The sequence below is a fragment of the Ovis aries genome, chromosome 15, assembly GCF_016772045.2.
Source record: "Ovis aries strain OAR_USU_Benz2616 breed Rambouillet chromosome 15, ARS-UI_Ramb_v3.0, whole genome shotgun sequence".
In the NCBI taxonomy this organism is placed as follows: Eukaryota; Metazoa; Chordata; class Mammalia; order Artiodactyla; family Bovidae; genus Ovis; species Ovis aries.
Window position 1 is genome coordinate 40,570,244 of NC_056068.1, and position 24,004 is coordinate 40,594,247.

The 24,004-nt window shown below is 36.9% G+C and overlaps 1 protein-coding gene across 11 annotated transcripts in view; it reads right to left on the reverse strand.

Annotated features, from left to right (window-relative positions):
• Positions 1-24,004, reverse strand: part of USP47 (ubiquitin specific peptidase 47) — a 102,842-nt gene that overhangs the window by 67,837 nt on the left and 11,001 nt on the right. For 2 of the 11 annotated variants that reach the window (XM_042233055.1, XM_060399344.1), the window contains exons 2-3: positions 5,433-5,492; positions 360-500 (exon numbers count right to left, since the gene is read on the reverse strand). The exons of 2 other annotated variants lie outside the window; for them this stretch is intronic. In XM_042233055.1, the coding sequence (XP_042088989.1) occupies positions 360-500; positions 5,433-5,492 (201 nt within the window). Of the gene's footprint in view, positions 1-296; positions 501-5,379; positions 5,495-24,004 lie in introns of those variants that run through there. 7 more of the 11 variants (XM_015101032.3, XM_060399341.1, XM_060399346.1 and 4 more) reach the window with 4 other exon arrangements.

The window sequence follows — 24,004 nt, forward strand, 5'->3', positions numbered from 1 at the left end:
TTTAAAATGAGTATTATCCCATTCAGTAAATGTTGGAAATTTTTCCATAGATGACACAATCTTATGATAATCAACTCACATGAATAAAAAAAACGAATGAAATAACACTGTGCAGACTTTAAGATAATCAAGTGCTGAATTCCAAATGAAGGTAAAGGGATGAGTTGCACATACACTCTACAGTTTTGCTTATGATATCAAGAAGGGTTCCAGGATTTAATATAGTCATTAATAATAACAGCAACTATAATATTATTAGCAGCTTAAGAAAAGATGCTTTCAGTTTAGAGTTTTACCATATCAGCAGTATTGATTCCATTCCCCCACACCAAATCAAAGGTTCCATTTATGTAGCCTACTTTGTTGGCCACATCTTCAAAGAGCTTTCTGAGTGGAGTAGAAGCTGGTAAGTTTAAAGTGATCCGTTCATTCACCGTCTTTGAATTAGTAGTATCTTGTATTATACATAAGACTCTTGGTTCTTCAGCAGCATTTTCTATCTGAAATTTTAAAAAATGTATTATTTATCTTTAAAGAAAAATTTTATTATTGTTTTCTACTATTAAATGCAAAACAACACAAAATACTATTTTCTTTGTGTGAATATTACTGTTTTATGTCTGAAACTCTACTGGATATGTCAAACATATAAAGCACCATGTATGTTTGTTTTGGGAAAACTGGGGCATATATAAGAATAAGCCGTTGTTCTTATGGATATTTGCTTTCACCTTTTAAGGCTGCAAATCAATGACCAACAAAGCCCATAAAGACAGTTTACCTGAGCAATTTTCAGTTGAAAACAACAAAATCTGATCCTTAAAAATGTGTCACTACTATGCTAACACGGTTATATCCAGCATTTCTGGGTTTCCTGATGAAACAGAAAGGGAACTGTATAGAAATGCAATGAGGATTATCTCAGACTGCAAAATCCATAACTAAAGGATATAAGCAATCAGGCATCCTGACCTTTATGTTGTCCTTGTCATGACCAAAGACTGAATGTCCAAAAACTCCATTTACTCCATTTATCAGTGTGTTAGGAGCTAACAAGCTTACCCAAAGAGACTAGCCAGCAGAGGGGTAAAGGTAAGCCAGGAAAAAAATACTTTTCTATTATCAATGTACAAGGAATTAGAATCACAAATTTTTTTCATACTTTTACATCTAGTAAATCTGAGAAGAAAAATTTTGAAAAAGATTTTCTCAAGGAAGCTATGCATTCCCTCAAGCTGTTAAAGGAGACTTTTTTCCTATCTTCCACAGGGATAGTTGGCTACATCAGACACTGTAGTGAAATAAGGTCTCTCCTTCCTCCTGTAATGCCCAACTCAATGAATGGTACCATCATCTACAGACTGCTGAAACCAGACAGGTAAGCATATTCTTCATTTCTTCCTTCTTCTTCACCTTGTATAATTACCAAATTCTATCATTTCTACCATCTGATTATTTCTTGAACTATTCCTTTCCTCTTTATTCCTGCCTGCAGTAATCAGAATCTTACATTAAGATATGGCAATAGTTTCTCTCACTCTTATCTTCCTTCAATCCAGAACAGCATTTTAATATACAAATCTGATTATGTAATCTCTTCCTTTCCCTCAAAGTCTAGTGAGGCAGTTATTTCCTCTCACCATTCCCACAAAAGACTTTTGCAAAAATGTGAACTGTATGAACCGGTACTGTATACAAGAATGTATTTCTTTCCTTCTTAAAAAAACAAACAAACAAACAAACAAAACACACAATAATATCAACCTCAGTCTTTTGCTGCTTCTATATTATCCATTTTAAAATAAGAATACTTATTACCACAGACAAGTACTGTAGACAGAACAGCCACAGTTTTTGTTTGGTAAAGTAATATAATGGCAATTAGTTTCTGACATATATCAATACAATTTGGAATTTGTAAAAGATTACTTAAACTAAGGTTAACCCAGATAGTTTAGAACAGAAGTAAGTGGCCATAAAAGAAGTATATTGTTTAAGATTGACTAGCACTGTATTTCACACAAAACAAGATGTTTAACTACCAACAATACCCCTTTAAAACCAAAGAAAAATACTCTTTTAATCAAATAAACAGGATAATAAAAAAAAGTCTTCAGCTGAAAACTTAGGATGTTACATTAACACTTATAATAGATGGTTTTACACATTTTAATGTCAAACTGAGAAATATAAAATGGACCCTTTTTAAACTCTGGTTTACAATAAAGGAAGGAGAAACTCAAAAACAATTTCAACTACAAAAGGTCTGCTTTTACAGTTTCAATAGTATACTTCAGAGGTAGACTCAAGTCTTCCAAGCGAAAAGCACTACTGTGGCAAGATTTTAAAGCTTCAGATAAGTTCGAGTTAAGGGTCCAAGAAAGAGAACTCTACCTAACAATTCAGGAATCAGAAGCACTGGCATAGCAGTCTACCTAAGAATGGTGATATGACATCATCACATGGCCATCAGCAAGTCCTGGTTCTTCCCTAACTGAGTACAAGGCACAGGCACTCCAGCCTCCTCTCCCACATCCAGATGTTGGTAAAATTAGCCCCAGTGGAATCTCATCTGAAGGCTAACTGTACTGTAGTAAACAACAATGCTAATTTTACCTATGTCTTTTATTCTGTTTAATAACAACAACTTTCTTTTCTGTGCACTGCATGTTAAGAATTTTTGTTCCTTTAAGAAAAAAAAATAGGAAAAGTATGAAGGAAAAAGTGGAAATTGACTATAATTCATAACACAGGTAACTGTGAACATTTTGGTCTATATTCTTCCAAATATTTTTCCTACACATACACAAACAGATATATACATGCATGCTTTTAAAACACAAATGTTCAGATAGAATATATATGCTGTTTTGAAATGTCTTTCTTCACTTATATACATATAATCTTTCCTTGTCAAGTTTTTTCTAACTGATCATTTTAACAATTGAATAGTATTTTATTACATGGATTAATAATAATTTGTTCCATCAATTTTATTTTACTGACTCTTAAGCTAGACTTTTTTTTACACTCTGGAAATAATTTTATGATGAATACCTATGTAAAATTTTGTGCATTTTTCTGTTTCCTTAAGCTTCCTAGAAGAATTTCTGGGTCAATCACATATTGCTCTTAAATTCAATTCTAGGATAACGTGAACAAGCTTTGGTCTTCTTTAAAGTTCTAAGATAGCCACAAGTAAATTCTATTACTTTAGACTCAACCTCCTGGTCCATTTTTCAGTCCGAACTTTATCTACTATATGGCTATCATCCATGGATTACATGTGAATTTCTGTTACCATGAATGCCAACACTAATTACACTGACGCAAAATCTCTTTCCTCCTCTTGCCTCCCAATATGCTATGCAGAGTGGAAAACTGACTGGTTAAGCCTTTGCCCAAATCCCATCTCAAAGAACTGTGAACAAATAAACTAGCTGTTTTAAGCCATAAAGTTCTGGGGTAGACTGTTTCATAGTAATAGGTAACAGAAATACATTCAAGCACATGCAAGCGCTGGCTGGGAAAAATATGTGATAGCATTAGTGATGGTGGCTGGTAGTGGGAGGGTGTCCATTTAAATACAACACCCAACATTAAGGTAAAGCATCTGAACACACATCTTAATTTAGGGAAGGGAGCACAATTTTCAAGTTAGTGAAAGTTCTATAATGAATGAGAGACAACAGTTAAGAAAAAAAAATTTGAAGTTTCAGAAAAGCCTAAGGCATGTCCCACTTGAGAAAATATTTCATCTATGTCTGGTGAGCTATTAGAGGCATAAAATTCTCTATAAAGAAAATCTAGTCAATTACAAAAAGATACAGAGTATAAATTAAGACTACTTACTTTGTGGGCAACTCACAGTAATATTACATTTGTGAGAAAAAGGGGACAGTCAACAGGAGTTATATTAACACTGTAAGCTAAGAGAGTGATCTGTCTTTATGATCTCTGTAGAAACAGATTTCCTAGCAAAGCCTGAAAAAAAGAGTCCTTGAAAAAACAAACAAAAATGATAGTCTTATTTACAAAAGGTAAAATATACTGGGATAAAAACACTGCAAATATTGGTCCAAAGATTAAGGATCACTGTCAGAACATCTAGAGGTGGTCGACACAGACAGTCCTTCTGCCTAAGACGTCTCTGAGTCTGCTAAAGGGATGTGTGCCTCTCAAGTCGTCATCTCTCTTATTCCTGGCATTCTGAACAGTTCTAAGTTCAAATCTGTGTTCTATGAAGTTAATATCATAGTAGTTGTTTCATTAAAAAAAATTCCTACGTATTTCTTACTAAAAAACACAAAACGAGGTGCATAATTAATGCATATACTTAAAATGGTGTTCACACACAGAAAAGTTAATATCAAACAAAATTCAAAGCTATCAAGTTTAAGATTTTTCTAAGAAAAAAATTAATTTATGAAGAATTTTAAAATATTAAGAAAGGACCTCTACACCTCTAAATCTGTTAACTCATCTTCTCTCAGGACTTTCTTCTTTTCAATGTTATACTATGGTTATAAACTTAAAAATACACACACACACACACACACACACACACACACACACAGAGTCCATTTTATCTACTTCTTGATAAAGAAACTGCTATGAACTAAGAAATGAGGCCTTAGAAAATTACCCTTCTGGGTATCCACAGTTCATGGTTAATACACTGCCACAAACTGGAAAAAAACAACTGACGGTGTAAATATTTTTGCTGACTGAAATTTATTAAATTTATCAGCCTCATTCAGATTGTCCGTTTCTACCTTAACAAGTAACAATTCCTGGGGGTAGTGCTGGGAGTCTTAAACGAGAAAAAGATTAATTTATTTTTAAGATCCTCCCTCCATTTTATTCTAACTCCCCACCAAACTCTAATGTATTTTCTAAGCGGTCTCTTGCCACAGATCACCTGGAGAGAATAGAAGAAATTAAATAAAGAACTTTGAGCCTAGAGATAAAGGAGTCTGAGTGAAACGAGGTATTAAGTAAAGGTTAGAATGGGATGCTACATCAGAGGAATGTTTTAAGTTTCTAGTGCATACAGGTTGTTTTTAATTTCTATTTAAGTTTTCAAGTTAAGATTTCTGGGTCTTAACTCTGTAAATTATTAAATGACTTAATCTCAGCACTATTAATATTTCAGAAAATAAATATATCTGTATAAAACAGACAACTACTATTACCCAAAAGTCAAAACAAAGGGTTCTATAGTTTTTTACATCATTTTCCCACCTGATTCATTTGTTAAAGACAAGGTGCTATCAGACATATATTCATTTAAGGTGACTTGTTATTAAAATCAGGTAGAAATAAAATAGGCAACCATAAAACTTAAGACATGCCTTGTTATTAAACAAAAATACTAACATGCTGTTACTTGCTCTGCTGATCACACTAAAGCAATTACATCAGCAGTCTACCTGTAAAAATTTCTTCTTCATTTCATCAAAGATATTTTGTCTGCATCTCCAAAACACATCCTATGGTATATAAGAACAAAATAAATTACAAATCATTTCTTTAAAATAAAAAGATAAGACAGTGAAATGAGAACAATTAACCTAAAGGCATTTTTGCAACAAAATATGTGTGAATTAAAGTATTATTACACCATCTAAGATTTTATGCATAAATTATATTTGTAATTTTAATCTTAAGCCTCAATTACTCTTGAAAGTTACTGAAAGCCTATGTTATGGTGATAAATATAATATTAACATGGAAAACAACCACATTTTAACAAAGAGTGGTAGCTTCATAACTGTACAAATCAAATATTCTAAGTCACATATTTTCCTAGTTTTATTGATATAATTAATGTATAACTGTAATAGTTTTAAGGTGTACAACATAATGACTTGATGAAAGTATATATTCCAAAATGATTAATTACTACAGTAAGTTTAGTTAATACCTATCATCTGACAATAGTTACAATGTTCTTATCCCTGTGATGAAAACTTTTAAGTCCTATTATCTTAACAATTTCCCACTATACAATACAGTATTGTTAACTACAGTTATCACACTGTATATTACATTCAGAACTTTTAAGTAGAAGTCTATACCAGTTATCTATAGGATAACCTATAATCAAGACATAATCTCTTGAAAAATCTTGGTTTAACATTCCATACTTTTTCTGTATAAATTTTGTTTTTCTCCACCTTCTTTAATTAATAAAAGGAAACCAACATATTGTTTTAAAAGGTGCTTTTTATCATTCACAGGCTTCCCTGGTAGCTCAGTTGGTAAAGAACCTGCCTGCAGTGCAGGAGACCTGGGTTCGATCCCTGGGTTGGGAAGATCTCCCTGGAGAAAGAAATGGCAAACCACTCCAGTATCCTTGCCTGGAAAATCCCATGGATAGAGGAGCGTGGTAGGCTGCAGTCCATGGGATCACAAAGAGTTGGGCATTCACAGTAGCTTAGATACTATTCTACATCAATTAAAAATTTTTACAGTTTTCTTTTACAATAGAAATATGTTTCTACTATGATGGTAGTACATATTTTTTGACAAGCAAGTCTAAAATAACTCCTATAGCACTTATTAACAATTTGATATACATCCTACTAGATCCTCTGCATTCTATGCATATTAAAAACTATTAACCAAAAGAATCATTCTGAACACCATCATTTAAATTCTGTTCCTTTCCCCTCAATACTCACTCATCTTTCTGGGCCAAAACACTGAGTTTGAAAACTGCAGTGTTCCATTATACAGTCCAATCAAAGTTTATTTAACTATTCTGTTAATGGACATTCAGATACTTTCAAATTTCCGCTATTGCTTTGCTTATTTGTACAGTTTTCCCTGAAGATTACGGCCTAAAGAAAGAATTAGTATATCAAAGATTACATATTCATTTTTATGATTTTTTTGATACCTGGCACCAAAAGGCTGAGTATTTCTTCCACAAATAAGAATTAAACTACAACTATCTGTCAAACAATGTTTTAGGTGCTGAGAAAATAGCGGTGAATAAAAGCCCTTGCCTTCAAGGAGTGGACATTGTACAAGGGAATTCAGCAATAAACAAATCTAAGGCATCAGGTAACCACTAGCCTCAGAATCTCTCCATTTCTGTACACTGTACATGTGATGCTCTTCCTTTAGATATCCTTACCTTCTTTTCACAAATTTTCACTGTGGTGGCTTTACACTTGATCTTAGCCAAAAGGCCAGGAAGTGATGTGTGGTGGTGCACAAATTCTTTGACATGCCTCCCAGCAAGATTAAGAGTCTAATTCCAGTTCCTTTTAATATGGGCTAGCCAGTGTGACTTTCTATGATACATAACATTACTTTCAAGACTGGGTTAGAAAAGGCAATAAAGCTTCTTCCTGGCTTTCCCTCAGATGCTCATCCTTGGAATTTGGCCACTATGCTGTGTAGGAGCCAAGCAGCCATATGAGAAGGTCATGTGTAAATGTTCTAACCACAATCCAACTGAGATGCCATCTGGCAACTAGCATCAAGCACCATACATGTGAGGAAGCATTCAGATGATTCCAGCCCCCAGACTTTCAGATGCCCCAACTGACGCCAAGCAGAGCAGAACAAGCTGTCCCTGTCCAGGTCTCCCCAAGCTGCACATCCATGAGCAAAAGTCATTAAGTGTGTGGGTATGCAAAAGATAATCAAAAGAGCCAATTTCTCAAACTCTCTTCTCACCATTCAATTTAAAATCCCAATCCTCTTCACCTCCCTTTCTCGCTTCAGGTTTCTCCACAGCACTTTAGCCACTTGATATATTTATGTTATTATTTATTGTTAACTCCAAAAAACTTCCACTATGAGCCAAAATGAAACAGCAGATTGAATTAACCTTCTCCACCTTAAACAACTAAAAAGAAGAGATGAAATATATGAAACAATAGTTTAAAAATATTAAGTAACAGATAACACAGGACAGTGATCCCTGTGAAAATAGAAACGAACAAGGTAAGCTACCTTGGCAGAAGAACCCAGCTAGAGTTCAACAATCTCCCTGAGCTGAAAAGAAGAGGTTAGAAATTCAAGCGGGCCAATTCAGCGAGAATTTACAAAGCAGAATACTGAAGAGGTGAAAGATATGCAAATGGCATGCTCCAGAGATATGTAATGCTCATGCTCCCTGAGTATTCAGTGGAGTACTCATCAGCATATACATGTGAAGAATCTACCTAGGCAAGGCAAAGAATCAAGGAAAGAATCCCTGAGCTCACTTCAGTTCCCACCAGCCAGAGTAAAAAGAAAACCATAATACATAGGCATCAGTCAAGAGCAGACAAAAGAGTGCTGTCTCAGCAGTGGAACCAAATCAGGCCCAATCTAAAGGTTATTCTGGGGGGCTTCCTTCGTGGCTCAGTGGTAAAGAATCCGCCTGCCAATGTAGGAGATGCAGATTCAATCCCTAGTCCAGGAAGATCCCACATGCTGCAGAGCAACTAAAGCTGTGTGCCACAACTACTGAGCTTGTGTTCTAGAGCCTGGGAACCGCAACTACTGAGCCCACATGTCCTAGAGTCCGTGCTTCGCAGCAAGAACGAGAAGCCCACAAACTGCAATGAAGAGTAGCCCCTGCCTGCCACAACTAGAGGAAAGCCGGAGCAGCAACAAAGTGCCAGCACAGCCAAAAGTAAATAAAAAAATAAAAATACAATAAAGGCTATTCTGGGTCAATCTTAAAATACTAAAAAGCAAGCCGCAAAAGGCTCAAAATGTTTACAAGTAAATTCACATTGTCAGAGAGCAAAGCTCAAGAATATCTATGGAAACAATATACCCAGCGCTCATCAACATAAAAATCACAGTATTTGGAATCCAATTTAAAATTAAGAGGCATGCATCAAAGTAGGAAATGATGACCCATCCCTCATGAGTAGAAAAATCAATAAAAATTAACCCAGATATAATACAGATGATATAATTAGTAGCAAGAATATAAAAAGTTTTAAACTATACTCTGTATTTTAAGAAGGCACAGGGAAGTATGTAAAAGGAAACAAACGAAAGATCTATTAAAGATTCAACTCAGGAGGAGGCAAGATGGCAGAGCAGAAGGAACTGCACTCACGTCCTCTCATGGAAACCCCAAATCACAACTAACTGCTGAATGACCATCGACTAAAACGACTGGAACCTACGAAAAAAATGACACTCTACATCCAAAGACAAACAAGAAGCCACAGTGAGATGGTAAGAGGGGTGCTCTCACAATATAATTAAATCCCATACCGACCATTTGATGACCTACAAACCAAAGGATAATTATATTTCAGAGGTTCTCCTACAGAAGTGAGTTCTGAGCCTCCCATCAAGCTCCTCAGCCTGGGGCTCTGGCATTGGGCGCATCCCCCAGTGCATCTGGCTTTGAAGACCAGCAGGGTCTGAGCGCAGGAGCTGCACGGGTCTGGGGGAAACAGAGGCTCCTCTCTTGGACGGTGCACACAAGATTTCACATGCAAAGATTTCACAGGGCAAAGCAGTGACTCCCTGGGAGCCTGCGCCAGATGCGCCTGCAGATGTTAAAGGCTCTCTTGGGGAGGCGCAGGTTGACTATGGCTCACTGCGGGAGCAAAGACACTGGTGGCAGAGGCCCCAGGGAATATACATCAGCGTGAACTCTCGTGTAGGTCACCATTTTGGCACCGAGACCTGACCCCGTCTCACAGCCTGCAGTCTACAGTGCTGAGACCCCTCAAGCCAAACAACCAACAGGGTGGGAACACGGTACCACTCATCAGCAGACAGGTTGCCTAAAGTCTGTCCTGAAGGCACAGCCACCTCTAAACACACCCCCTAACATGCCATACCCACCAGAGGGACAAGAACAAGCTCCAGGAAGCTGGAGTAGCAATACTCAAATCAGACAAAATAGACTTTAAAATAAAGACTATTGTGAGATAAAAAGAAGGACACTACATAATGATCAATGGATCAACCTAAGAAGATATAAATCATAAATATCTATGCAACCAGCACAGGAGCACCTCAATATATAAGGCAAGCCATAAAAGGAAAAATTGACAGTAACACGACAATAGTGGGGGGCTTTTTATATCAGTGGACAGATCATACAAACAGAAAATCAATATGGAAAAACAGGCTTTAAATGATGCATTAGATCAGATGGACTAATGGATAATTACAGAACATTCCATCCAAAAGCAGCAGAATACACATTCTTCTTAAGTGCACAAGGAACATTCTCCAGGATAGATCATCTGCTGGGCCACAAAGCAAATCTTGGTAAATTTAAGAGAACTGACATCATATGAAGCATCTTAGACCACAGCACTAATGATCAGAAATCAACTAAAAGAAAAAAACTACAGAAAAAAACAGACACATGAAGGCTAAACAACATGTTACTAAACAACTAATGGGTCACTGAAGAAATCAAAGAGGAAATAAAAAACACTTGGAGACAAATGAAAATGAAAAAACAATGATCCAAACACTCTGAAACACAGCAAATGCAGTTTTAAGAGGGAGATTCACAGCAATACAATCCTACATCAGGAAACAAGGAAAATCTCAAATCAACAACCTACCCTTATCCAAAGCAACTAAAGAACAAAAAAGTCAAACACTAGTGGAAGGAAAGAAATCATAAAGACGAGAGCAAAAATAAAAGAATTAGAGACAAAGAAAACAACAGAAAGAGTAATGAAATTAAAACTTGGTTCTCTGAAAAGATAAATGAAACTGATAAACCTTTGCTAAGTCACCTCAGTCATGTCCGACTCTGTGCGACCCCATAGACAGCAGCCTACCAGGCTCCTCCATCCCTGGGATTTTCCAGGCAAGAGTACTGGAGTGGGTTGCCATTGATAAACCTTTAGCCAGAATCATTAAGAAAAAAAAAGAGAGGGGTCAAATCAATAAAGTTAGAAATGAAAAAGGAGAAGTTACAACTGACACCACAGAAATACAAAGGACAAGCAACTGTAAGCCTATACAACATTTTTGAAATGATCAAATATAGAAACGGAAAACAGATCAGTGATTGCCAGGAATTAAAGGGGCTGGACTGGGAGAGGAGTGAGTGCAGCTGTAAAAGGGCATCGTGAGAGACCCTGGGGAGATGAAAATGTGCTGTGTCTTGACTGTATCAATGCGAATATCCTGACTGTTATACTGCACTACAGTTCACTTGACATTACCGTTAGAGGGAACTGGGTAAACAGCACACAATGTCTCCTTTCTATTTCTCAGAACTACAGGTGAATCGACAAGTAACTCTAAATGGAAAGCTTAATTTAAAAATAATACACCTGCCTATTCTACTACTCTTCTACCTCTCTTTTCCTAGATACTAAAAGAGGATGGCCTTGGAGTGGAACAGGGGTGTTACTCCTGAGAACGTGGCCCTCAGGCTGGTTACAATCCCAATTCACACTATCTGGGCAGTAAAAAAAATTACTTTGAAAATGGTTCTAGAATAGTAGTACTCTGAGATAAATGGCAGAAACAGTCACAATTTTCTCCTGGAAGAAGCTATCTGTATTCCAGAGCTCAAACAATTTCCATAAAAATTATTCTTGGGACTTTCCTATCGACCCAGTGGCTAAGACTCTGTGCTCACAATGCAGGGGGACTAGGTTCGCTTTGTAGTCAGAGAACTAGATCCCACATGCCACAACCCCACTCGATGCGACAAAGACCGAAGATCCTGTACTCCACAGTTAACACCCAGCACAGCCAAATAAATTAAAGAAATTTTTTTAAAGTATTCTCATAATCACAACACAAATGAACAGCTCCAAAAAAATTTTAAACCACTAAATATATAATGAAAAAGGAATCATGAGGGTCAGCAAGGAATAAAACACAGCAATGACATATGAAAATTTTTTCAATATTGAAACTATCAGCAACAGGGGCTTCCCTGGTGGCTCAGTGGTAAAGAATCCACCTGCCAATGGAGGAGACAGGGGTTCTATCCCTGGTCTGGGAGGATCCGACATGCCACAGAGCAACTAAGCCCGAGTGCCACAAGTACTGAACCTGTGCTCTAGAGTCCAGGAGTCACAACTACTGAAGCCCGTGCACCCTAGAACCCAAGAGACACTACTGCAATGAGGAGCTTACACACCGCAACTAGAGAGCAACCCTTGCTCACCACAACTAGAGAAAAGCTCGTGTGGCAATGAAAACCCAGCATAGCCAAAAAATAAAATGAAATTAAAAAAACAAAGCTTGAAACTTGATAGTTTCAACATTATAAAACATTATAAAAATCATAAAAAGAAACATGTATAACATGTTTCAAGAAAGAACAAAGACCTTAGAATTCATGAGCAGACGTTGGCAATTGCAGACTTTTCTTAAAATTTATTTTTAACTGGAGGATAATTGTTTTACAATGTTGTGTTCATTTCTGCCATACAACAAAGTAAATCAGTTATAAGTATACATATGTCCCCTCCCTCTGGAACCTCCCTCCCATGCCCCACCCCATCCCACCCCTCTAGATGTCACAGAGTACTGGGTTGAGCTTCCTGGGTTACACGGCTAACTTCCCATTTGCTCTCTATTTCACATGTGGTGATGTGTATGTTACTCTCTCAATCTGGCCCGCCCTCTCCTTTCCCTGCTGTGTCCCAAGTCTGTTCTCTATGTCTGCATATCTATTCCTGACCTGCAAATACGTTCATCATTTTTCTAGACTCCATAGATATGTTAATATATGATATTTGCTTTTCTCTTTGACTTACTTCACTCTGTATAACAGGCTCCAGATTTATCCACCTCATGAGAACGGACTCAAATTTGTTCCTCTTTACAGCTCTTTATAAATGGAGTAATACTCCATTTTTATACATATACCACAACTTCTTTATTCCACTACTGGGCATATACTTGGAGAAAACCATAATTGAAAAAGACATATGTACCCCGAGGTTCACTGCAGCACTATTCACAACAGCCAGGACACGGAAGCAATGTAGATTTCCATTAACAGACGAATGGATAATTAGCAGACTTATAAAAGCACCAAACAGAATTTCTAAAAAAAGAGATCTGTCACTGCAGGACTGCAAACAAAAGATCTAATATTTGTATAACCCAAGTCCTGTAAGCAAGGAAGAAAGAGAGTGAGCCTAAAAAAGCATTCAAAGAAGTAATGGCCGAAATCATCCCAAATTTGCAAAAGACAGGGAGTTCCCTGTGGTCCAATAGCTAGGATTCTGGCTCTTTCATTGTCTGGTCCTGGATTCAGTCCCCAGTTGAGGGAACTAAGATCCCACAGTATGGCCAAAAAGAAAAAATGCAAAATGCAAAAGACATAATAAAACTACATAATCAAGAAGCTGAGTGAATCCCAAAGAGGATAAACCCAAAGAAAATTAAAGAAAGATACATCTTAATCAAGCTCCTTGAAAACTAAAGACAAAGAGGAAGATTTTGAAACTAGTGAGAGAGAAACACCATCTATGAGGGCAAAACAATCAAATGTAGCATGTTTCTCATCAGAAATGACAGAGACACAATATTTTCCAAGTGCTGAAAGAAAAGGACTGCCAGTTCAGAATTCTGTTTCCAGCAAAAATATCCTTCAGGAATGACAGGAAAACCAAAACATTTTCAGATGAAGGAAAACTAAGGGATTTGTTGTGGAGAGACCTACCCTAGAAGCACTGCTAAAGGAAGTTCTCTAAACAGAAATGATTAGAATGTTAAGAAGTCATTTTGTATTTAAAATAAAATATGAATAGCATATTCTATGATAACATATGTGCCATTTTATATAAGTGATTAGAGTATTACCTTGATGACATGCTTGCATGCTCAGTCGCTTCAGTCATGTCTGACTCTCTGCAACCCTAAGGAGCCTGGCAGGCTCCTCTGTCCATGGGATTCTCCAGGCAAGATACTGGAGTAGGTTGCCATGCCCTCCTCCAAGGGATCTTCCTGACCCAGGGATCAAACCTGAGTCTCTTATGTCTCCTGCACTGGCAGGTGGGTTCTTTACCACTAGTGCCGCCAACACACATGCAAAACTCTAAACTACATTAATGATTCAGAACCAACTCAATGTGATGGTTGGCTTGTTTCCATAAAAAGCTACACATCACAGATGTCAAGTCTCCTGTCATTCCACTATCTATGCTGCAAAATCAAATTTAACCTACATTATTTCGGTTCACAAAAAGTTTTTAAAAAACGTGACCTTCTATGAGTGCTAAAACTGCCTACTGGTCTGGTCATTTCACTTCTGCGTATATAACCAAAAGAACGGAAAGCAAGGACTCAGATATTTGCACACCCATGTTCATAGCAGCATTATTCACTACGGCCAAAAGGCAGAAGCAACCCAAGAGTCCCATCGGTGGATGAGTGGAAACAAATATAATACAAACAGAGGAATAATATTAAGCTTTAAAAAACATATGACATATCCCACAAAATGGACAAACCATGAGGAAATTATGCTAAGAGAAATAACTCTGTCATAAAAGGACAATATAGTATGTTTCCACTTACATGAAGTACCTAGAGGGGTCAAATTCATTGAGAGAGAAAGCAGAACGGTGGTTGGCAGAGACTGAGAAGGGGAAGCGGGTGGGGAATAGAACTTATTGTTAAACGACCACAGTTTTGCAAGATGAAAAGATTTCTGTGGATGGATGATGGTAAGTAGCACAATGACGTTAATGTACTTAATACCCCTGAATTGTACACTTAAAAACGTTTGATGGGAAATTTTATGTTATGTATATTTTACCACAATTTTTTAAAATATAAAAATTAAAAGAGAACTTATGACTAAAATTTGTGGAAGCAGCAAAAACTGTCTGCAAATTGGGTTTCCAATAGTTCTGTATTACAGACACATAATATGCATGAAATATATTATGGATATATGTAAATATATGAACATGAAATTAATTCCTATTTTTTTCTTTTAAACAACAAAAAAATTACTTTTGCTTATTGATTAAGGATTTTCAAATAATTTGAGTGTATATATACATACATGTAGGGCTTCCCTGGTGGCTCAGTGGTAAATCCTCCTGCAATGCAGGAGACATGGTTTGATCCCTGGATGGGAGAACTTCTAGAGAATGAAATGACCACCAATTCCAGTACTCTTGCTTGGGAAATCCCATGGACAGAGGAGCCTGGCAGGCTACACTCCAAAGGATCACAAAAGAGGTGGACATGACTTGGTGACTAACTGATATTTAGGTTGGTGAAAAAGTAACTGTGGTTTTGGACCATGAATTTTAAATTATTATAACTGGGTTCAAACATATCTTTATTAATCGAAATAGGAACCATTACAATCAACAAATTTTGCTATCAAGAAATAAGTTTGTTTATTCCTATAGCATTAAAAACCTGCGCTTTGGGATTTGATGAACTCTTGGAGAGCATTTTCTGCCTCTTGCTGGTCATGGAAGCATTTTCCCTGCAAAAAGTTGTCAAGATACTTAGAAAAAACGGTAGTTGATTGGTGAGAGGTCAGGTGAATATGGCGGATGAGGCAAAACCTCGCAGCCCAATTTCAACTTCTGAAGCATTGGTTGTGTGACATGCAGTCAGTTATTGGGCCCATTCTGTTGACAAATGTCAGCTGCAGGCGTTGGCAGTTTTTGGTGCATCTCAGAGATTTGCTGACCATGCTTCTCGATGTAATGGTTTCACCAGGATTCAGAAACTGTCATAGGTCAGACGGGCAGCAGAGCACCAAACAGTGACCATGACCCTTTTTTTGGTGCGAGTTTGGCTTTGGGAAGTGCTCTGGAGCTTCTCAGTCCAACCACTGAGCTGGTCACCACCAGCTGTCGTATAAAATCCACTTTTTGTTGCACTTCACAATCCAATCAAGAAATCGTTCATTGCTGTTGCACAGAATAAGGCGACAACTTAAACAGCGATTTTTTTCTTTTAATTTTCCGTCAGCTCATGAGGTCAGCTCACTTATCAAGTTTTTCACCTTTCCAATTTGCTTCAAATGCCTAACAACCGTGCTGAGTTCTTCAGCAACTTCTCATGTATATATAGGTATTCTGAAATTTTTAATAGTTATCATTTAAACATACCACATTTCCTATTCTAAGTCCTATAGGAAATTCTCTAAACAAAATATATTCATTCAGGAAAATAACTTCATAATACATTATAGCTGATGCTTTTGGAAGCACAGTGTGCTCTTAAAACTTCTGAGTAAATTTTTAAAAGTTGAATTGATTTTGTAAACTCTGAAAAGTTTCTGAACTGATTTAAAAACATTTCTTTACTGCAAGGGCTTTTAACTATTTAAAAGGAAGTTTGATAATATGTTTAATTTGACAGTTGAGAAGCAATCAATCAAATGATTCGTCACACACAACATGGAACTATAATACATATTTAAAGATTTGGACATCAGATCAAGCTCTTTACAGATGTACAAGAAATTCAGAAACCTTAAGTGACATGCCTAAGGTCCCATACGAACACAGATCTCTTAAGAAATACAAATTTTATGATGACTTCATAATGTTGAAATTATAATTAAATTATAATTATAATGTTGAAATTATAATTAAAATTATAATAGTAGTATTTTTCCTCTCACTTTTACCCTAAACTATTCCCACTTTTGCCATACTTGTTTAATTGTTGTTATACTACTGTAACCCACTAATGTTGAGGTATCTAAACTTAGAAACTAAACAAACTACTCTCTAGAGGATGTACAGTTTGTCCTTTACTATTCCTGTTATCTTTATTTTTGATTACAGCTAAGTTTTCTTCTGTGAGTAGGCTGTTTTGATAAGCAGTGACTCAGCTTGTGATACAACTGACTTGTTTACAAGTTTTGAAATGTTCCACTGCATTATTACTAAATCAGAGTAGCTTGTTTATATTATCTGTAATCATGCTTATTTAGAAGCATGGATAATAAATTTTATAATACTCTGAACATGAAATTGTCAACTAAAAAAAAAAGTTAAGGTTATTTAATACTATTTAAAGACTTTATTTCCTATTGGACTAGTCTACAGTGCAGAGTAATGTGATGCAGATGCAAAAACACTAGTCTAGAACCTTTAGGTCAAGGTGGCTACTTTCCTTTTAGCTGTGTAATCCTATGCAAGTCACTTATTCTGACTCGCAGGGTCCACAAAGAGTTTTACCAAAAATCAAAAGACAGAATATGCTGAAAATGCTCTACAAATTAAAATAATAAAATATATCATAAAATCATACAAAATATATTATCCTAGAACTATCAGTTACCCTCCTTATACCAGATTTACTATGTAATTCTCAACAACAAAAATACTTATGATTTATATTATTTACAATTTCAGAAGATCTTTTTTGAGTAATAGAAATTTCATCAGACAGGGAAAATCTCCAAACATCTTTTGTTTTCTGACTGCACAGCCTTCTTACAAAGTTTAAAAACCTACTACTGAAAAAGCAGCAAAAAAAAAAAAAAAAACCCTACTACCGGAAAGTTTATGTTGATTTATAATTTAGAGACAAATCCCTCATTCCCTTCTCCAGTGGATCTTCCCAACCCAGGGATTGAACCTGGGTCTCCTGCATTGCAAGTAGATTTCTGTTTGTGCCAGCAGCAAAGTCCATAATTTAGACACAAATCCCTCATTTCAGAGATAAAGAAAAAAGAAGAAAAGACCCAGAAAGGATAAGCAATTAATAAGGCAAAGTCAAACCAGTGAATTTTCTGATTCCCAAACTGTTGTCCTCTCTAGCAGTCAGCTAACATATGAACCTCTTTAAGGAGTCTATCAAAACTAGAGTCATACTTTGAATACAATGGCCAGTTTTCTCTATGTAAATTACCAACTCTCTTTAGAATAAGTACTCTTTTTACTCCTCTCTCTCCTAGCAGTACTAGTAAAACTTTAAATATGTAATATTCAATTAAAATATGATTTAAAAAAATCAGAATTAGTAAAAAACCTCAAGCACAAGAAAAGATACTCTACATCATTAGTCATTATAGAAATGCAAATTCAAACCACAGAGATCACTACACACTAACTAGAATGGTTAAAAAATTAAACGGAAAAATACTGACATTGCCAAGTACCACCCGGAGGCAGAGCAATTAGAACGTGCACACACTGCTGAGTGTAATGCAAAACGGTACAGCCACTTCAGGAAAGAAGTTGGGAGTTCCTTACGGAGTTAAACATGCCCTTACCGTAAGAAGACATTTGTCTATCAAAAGAAAAGCTGTACACAAATATTTGTAGCAGCTTATTCAGAATCACCCCAAACTGGAAATAACCCAAATGTCCATCAGTTAATAAATGGATAAATAACTGGCACTGGACAATAAAAAGGAAGCCTGTTGACACAAGCAATTTACATAGATAAACCTCACAGGTTTACGCTAGGAAGAAGTCAGGCCCAAAATGCTACATACTACTTGAATTCCAGTTACATAAGGAAAGGTAAAACATGAAGGCAGGAAACACATCAGCGGCTGCAAGGCCTGGAGGTGGCAGATGGTGTTAATTACAAGAGACATGAGAAAACTTTTTTTAAGGTGATGAAGATGTTTTATATCTTGATTGTGAAGGTGCTTATACAACTGTGTAAGCTTGTCAAAATTCATAAAACTGTACATTCTTTTAAAGGGGCAAATTTTACTGTATATAAATTATACATCAATAAACCTGACTTTTTTTTAAAAGTCTCATTCTAGCTCTTCCACTACCTGAGACATTAAGTTACGGAGCTTTTATAGCCTTCATGCTTCCTTCCCTAAAAATGAAGGATCTGTAATACCTAACTACGACCTCCCTTTAAGTGTTAAATCCTATTCTGAGTTGTAGAAGAATTTTCTGTATCAATGTCTATTTTTCTTAGAATTCTTTAAATCACATTTGGGTTATGTTAATGGTAAATAATGTAATAGTAAACAAATATTTCAAGATGTGAATTTAGAATGTCAAAATTAAAGCAAAGATATTTCTTAGATGTCTTTAATAAGATATTTCACTGTTACGTATCTAATTTTTCACCTATTTCCATTCATTATCACAAAGTGCTATAAACAAAGTAATAAATTACACAACTTCGTGTCAACTTAAAGGCAACCTAAACACCTAAAAGGGTAGACATTTTTAGCTATAAAACAGAAGAAATGTACATGAATTCATAGAGAGTTTTTGTATATTTACAAAAGCCATACGTATCTTTTATCAGATAAGTCATACAAAAATTCTACTTTTTACTGCAACCTGGAACTGGGGTTGTAATCAAGAGCTCCTTTTGGTAAAATTTTATTTGGAGCATTGGGGAAACCCTTGGGAAGATTTAATTAATTCCCTAATTAAAAACATTCCTTGTTAGTGTTCTTAGCTGCTGCTGTGGTGGCTGCTACCATTCAACAGTCTAGTATCAGTACCACTTCTAGCCTGGTAAAGCTGCTGAAAAAAAGCTAGGTAAATAGGGAGTTCTCTATACTATGGCTCCTAGAGCTTCCCTGGTGGCTCAGACAGTAAAGAGTGTGCCTGCAATGCAGGAGACCTGAGTTCGATCCCTGGACAGGGAAGATCCCCTGAAGAAGGAAATGGCAACCCACTCCAGTATTCTTGCCTGGAAAATCCCATGGACGGAGTTGCCTGTCAGGCTACAGTCTTTGGGGTCACAAGAAGCTGAACACGACTGAGCGACTTTCACATACATACATACCAAGACAAATGCCTGTAAAGCACTCAAGAAAGCAACCAGCTACAAATGTAGCTCACAAGAACATGCCTTATACTGAAAAGGTGAAGAAACCACATTTTCATAAGCATCATACAGTGGCTGTCGCTGAAAATCGGAAGCACACATAACTTCTCACTTGCAAACTTCCCTTCCAGCATCAAGTGTGAGAAAATGTTCAGGACTTCAAACCAAATCTACACTACCAAGTGCAGATACCTTCACATTTCTGGAGGCAAATGAGACCTATCTAGTTAGCCTATTTGAAGATGCCTACCTGGGTGTTATCCGTATCAAATATGTAACTACTATGCCAAAGGATACGCTGCCAGCATGACTCATATGTGGAGAATGCACTTAAGATGCATTACAAAGGCAAACATTTTATTCTTAAAAAAACAACCAACCAAAAAAAAGTACCTAAGTTATACGACTGCAAATGAGGAGGGGAAAAAAACAACCGGGTGAGAGAATAGGTATTACAGCAAATTCCACTTTGCCCCATTTTCATTTGTGTGTAAATGTTTAATATTAATGCAGGGACACAAAACATTCATGCAAGTAAACAATGCTTCAACGAACCAGTTTCAATGAATTTGCTTATAACAATCATAAACAAATCTGTTAACTTTTTCTGCCAAAAAAAAAAAAAATTTCCTGCCCACTCATGTCTACACAATAAAAACCTAAATTCTTATATGCATAAAAAGCCTTTAGAATTTTAAGACACAATGTGCAGAACTATCTTCTCTCATTCACCCCAGGCACGCCATGCATTTACCCCAAACTTTCTGTCACTTTTAAAATGCATTATAGATGTTAGTGTTTGAAATGTTATTTTTCCTAACTAAAAGCTCTTATCTTCTCTTTACTTGGCAGTCATCTTTTGCAACCCAATTTAAGCGTTCTCACAGAACCCCCTAAGTGAAGCTGGCCTTCCTCCCTTAGGGTCCCACTTTATTTCCACATTATGCATTTGTCTCTTTGTAAATTTTTGTTTCCCAAACTAGACTAAATTAGACTAGCATCTAGAACTAGGTCAGATTTCTTATTCATGTTTGATTCTCCGATCCATGGCAGCTACTAATTCAGTGCTTAACTGAATGAATTCAACAGTATTAGGAGCTACAGAAATCTACATTAAGAAAAATTAAAGTATATTTATGATGAAATAAAAACAGGTAATATCATTTGAAACAGGAAAGATATTTACAGTCAAACTACAATGCTTTGTTTACACTAGAAAATTTCACTTAGGCAATAAATGAAGGCCGTGGTTTTCCCAAAGTTACACCAAAGGTGCTAGACTCACTGTATACAGTGGTCACCAACCTTTTGGGCACCAGGAATCGGCTTCATGGTAGACAATTTCTCCACAGACGGAGGGAGGGGTGCGTGGGGGAGACTTTGTGTTTCACCTGGCACTCCCCGCCTGCTATGAGGCCCAGTTCCTAACAGGCTGCAGACAGGTACCTGTCCCTGGCCTGGGGTTTGTAGGGACCCCTGGTGTACAGAAAGATATAAGTCCAGATCTTTTTTCTTAACTATGTCACTTAGCCATTAATTTTTCTCTACTGGAAAGCCACTGTATTTCTGCTAATATGTGAACAACTCTGCAAGTCTTATGGCAATCACACAGCATCAAATTTAAAGCACAGTCATATTGTTGTTGTGTAGCCAACAAAGGTCCATCTAGTCAAAGCTATGGTTTTTCCAGCAGTCATGGATGGATGTGAGAGTTGGACTGTGAAGAAAGCAGAGCACTGAAGATCTGACGCTTTTGAACTATGGTGTTGGAGGAGACTCTTGAGAGTCTCTTGGACTGCAAGGAGATCCAACCAGTCCAACCTAAAGGAAATCAGTCCTGAATATTCACTGGAAGGACTGATGCTGACGCTGAAGCTCCCAATACTTTGGTCACCTGATACGAAGAACTGACTCATCTGAAAACACTCTGATGCTGGGAAAGATTGAAGGTGGGAAGAGGAGGGGACAACAGAGGATGAGATAGTTGGATGGCATCACCGACTCAATGGACATGAGTTTGAGTGAACTCCGGGAGTTGGTGATGGACATGGAGGCCTGGAGTGCTGCAGTCCATGGGGTCTCAAAGAGTCAGACACAACTGAGTGACTGAACTGAACTAAGTCACTAAGTTGTGTCTCATTCTTCTGCGACCTCATAGACTGTGGTCCCACCAGGCTCCTCTGGCTACGGGATTTCTCAGGCAAGAATAGTAGAAAGTTAAAGTGAAATCGCTCAGTCGTGTCCAACTCTTTGCAACCCCCTGGACTGTAGCCTACCAGGGTTCTCCGTCCATGGGATTCTCCAGGCAAGAATACTGGAGTGGGTTACCATTTCCTTCTCCAAGGGATCTTCCCGACCCAGGGATCGAACCTGGGTCTCCCATATTGTAGGCAACGTCTGAGCCCCCAGGGAAGCCCTGGAGTGGGAGCCATTTCCTTCTCTAGGAGATCTTTCTGACCCAGGGATCCAAGCTATGTGTCCTGCTTGGTAGGCAAAATCTTTACCATCAGTAATACAACTGACAAAATAGACAAGTTAATTGGTCCTTCTATTCATGTCAACTGGCTATACTCCAGTTTTCGAAAGTCAGAATTATCAAACACATTAAGTTCTCCCAGAAACAAACATTCTTAACATGGATCCTGCTTTGAAATAACATTTCACACTGAATCTTATAAACAAATAACCTGTTAATCTAGTAAGTTATTTCAACAAATATCTATATATTCTAAATCAATTTTTCTTAGGATCTTACCAGACTAGAAAGTTTCATTTAAAAGCTGTACTTTGTTATGTTTCAGTTATTAAAAAGCAGTAAAAACAAGTCTTACTTGATAATATAAAAAACCTATCAAATCTAACAATCATTTAGGATTTATGCTGACAGGTCATATCAGATCCATGACTTCAAACAACTAAGCATATTTAATAACTAAGACATGATTTCATTTTAATTTAATCAATACATATTCATGTATAGCATATTATGCTGGCCCCTAAACCAATACAGAATGAAGGTAATAATGATAATGAAGGTAGCAACATTTATTCTAACAGATAACACTTGTAAGAATGCTTATTAAGTAAAAGACACTCTATATGTATTAACTCATTATATTTTCCCAAAAGCCCAAGGAGGTAGTTACTAGTATCCACATTTAACTTAGGTACTGGGAAGTTAAATAACTTGCCCAAGGTCACAAAACTGGTACTTGAACCGAGGCACTCTGACTATTGTGTCTTGACTTTGAATTAACCTATAATAAAGAAGTGTAATTTTTCAAATGTCAAAAGCTACAGCATTATGGCATTTCAGGGTTAGAAAAATGGTATTAGATTGGAAGAGGAAGATCAGGAAAGGTTTCTTATACTAATAAAAAGGGCTAGATTTGCTGTTTAGGTAGCATTTTAAAGCTTGCTTTTAAAAAGCATAAAAAATTCAAGACAGTTGCTTGGCATGACCAAAAAACATTTTTTTTTTTTTTTTTAATTTTAAAAATAAAATGTAAACCTATTGGGAATTACCTGGCAGTCCAGTGGTTAGGACTCAGCACCTTCACTGACAGGGCCTAGTTTTGATCCTTGGTAGGAGAAGGCAATGACACCCCACTCCAGTACTCTTGCCTGGAAAATCCCATGGACGGAGGAGCCTGGTAGGCTGTAGTCCATGGGGTCGCTAAGAGTAGGACACACTGAGCGATTTCACTTTCACTTTTCACTTTCATGTACCGGAGAAGGAAATGGCAACCCACTCCAGTGTTCTTGCCTGGAGAATCCCAGGGATGGCAGAGCCTGGTGGGCTGCCGTCTACAGGGTTGCACAGGGTCAGACACGACTGAAGCGACTTAGCAGCAGCAGCAGGGGAACTAAGATTCTGCAAGCAGCATGGCATAGCCAAAACAGCAACAACAAACAAACAAGAAACACAACAAATTCAAGACACAGATCTCAGTAAGTTTCATACAAAAAGTAATCTCCATACAAAGAGTAATCTCTCAACACTCTCAACAGTAGGTTTCAGTGACAGTCTTATATCAATGAAAATGTTCATATCCATGGCTACTTTATTTTTTTCTAAGGCTTCATTGACTCTGTTACTATATTGCTTCTGTTTTACGTTTTATTTTTTCGGCCATGAGGCATCTGGGATCTCACCTCCCTGACCAGGGATCGAACCAGCATTCCCTACATTAATGGCAAGGCAAAGTATTTCCCACTGGGCCACCAAGGAATTCCCTCTATGTCTACTTTATGTATGCTTGGTTCAGTTTAGTTTCATTAAACAAAA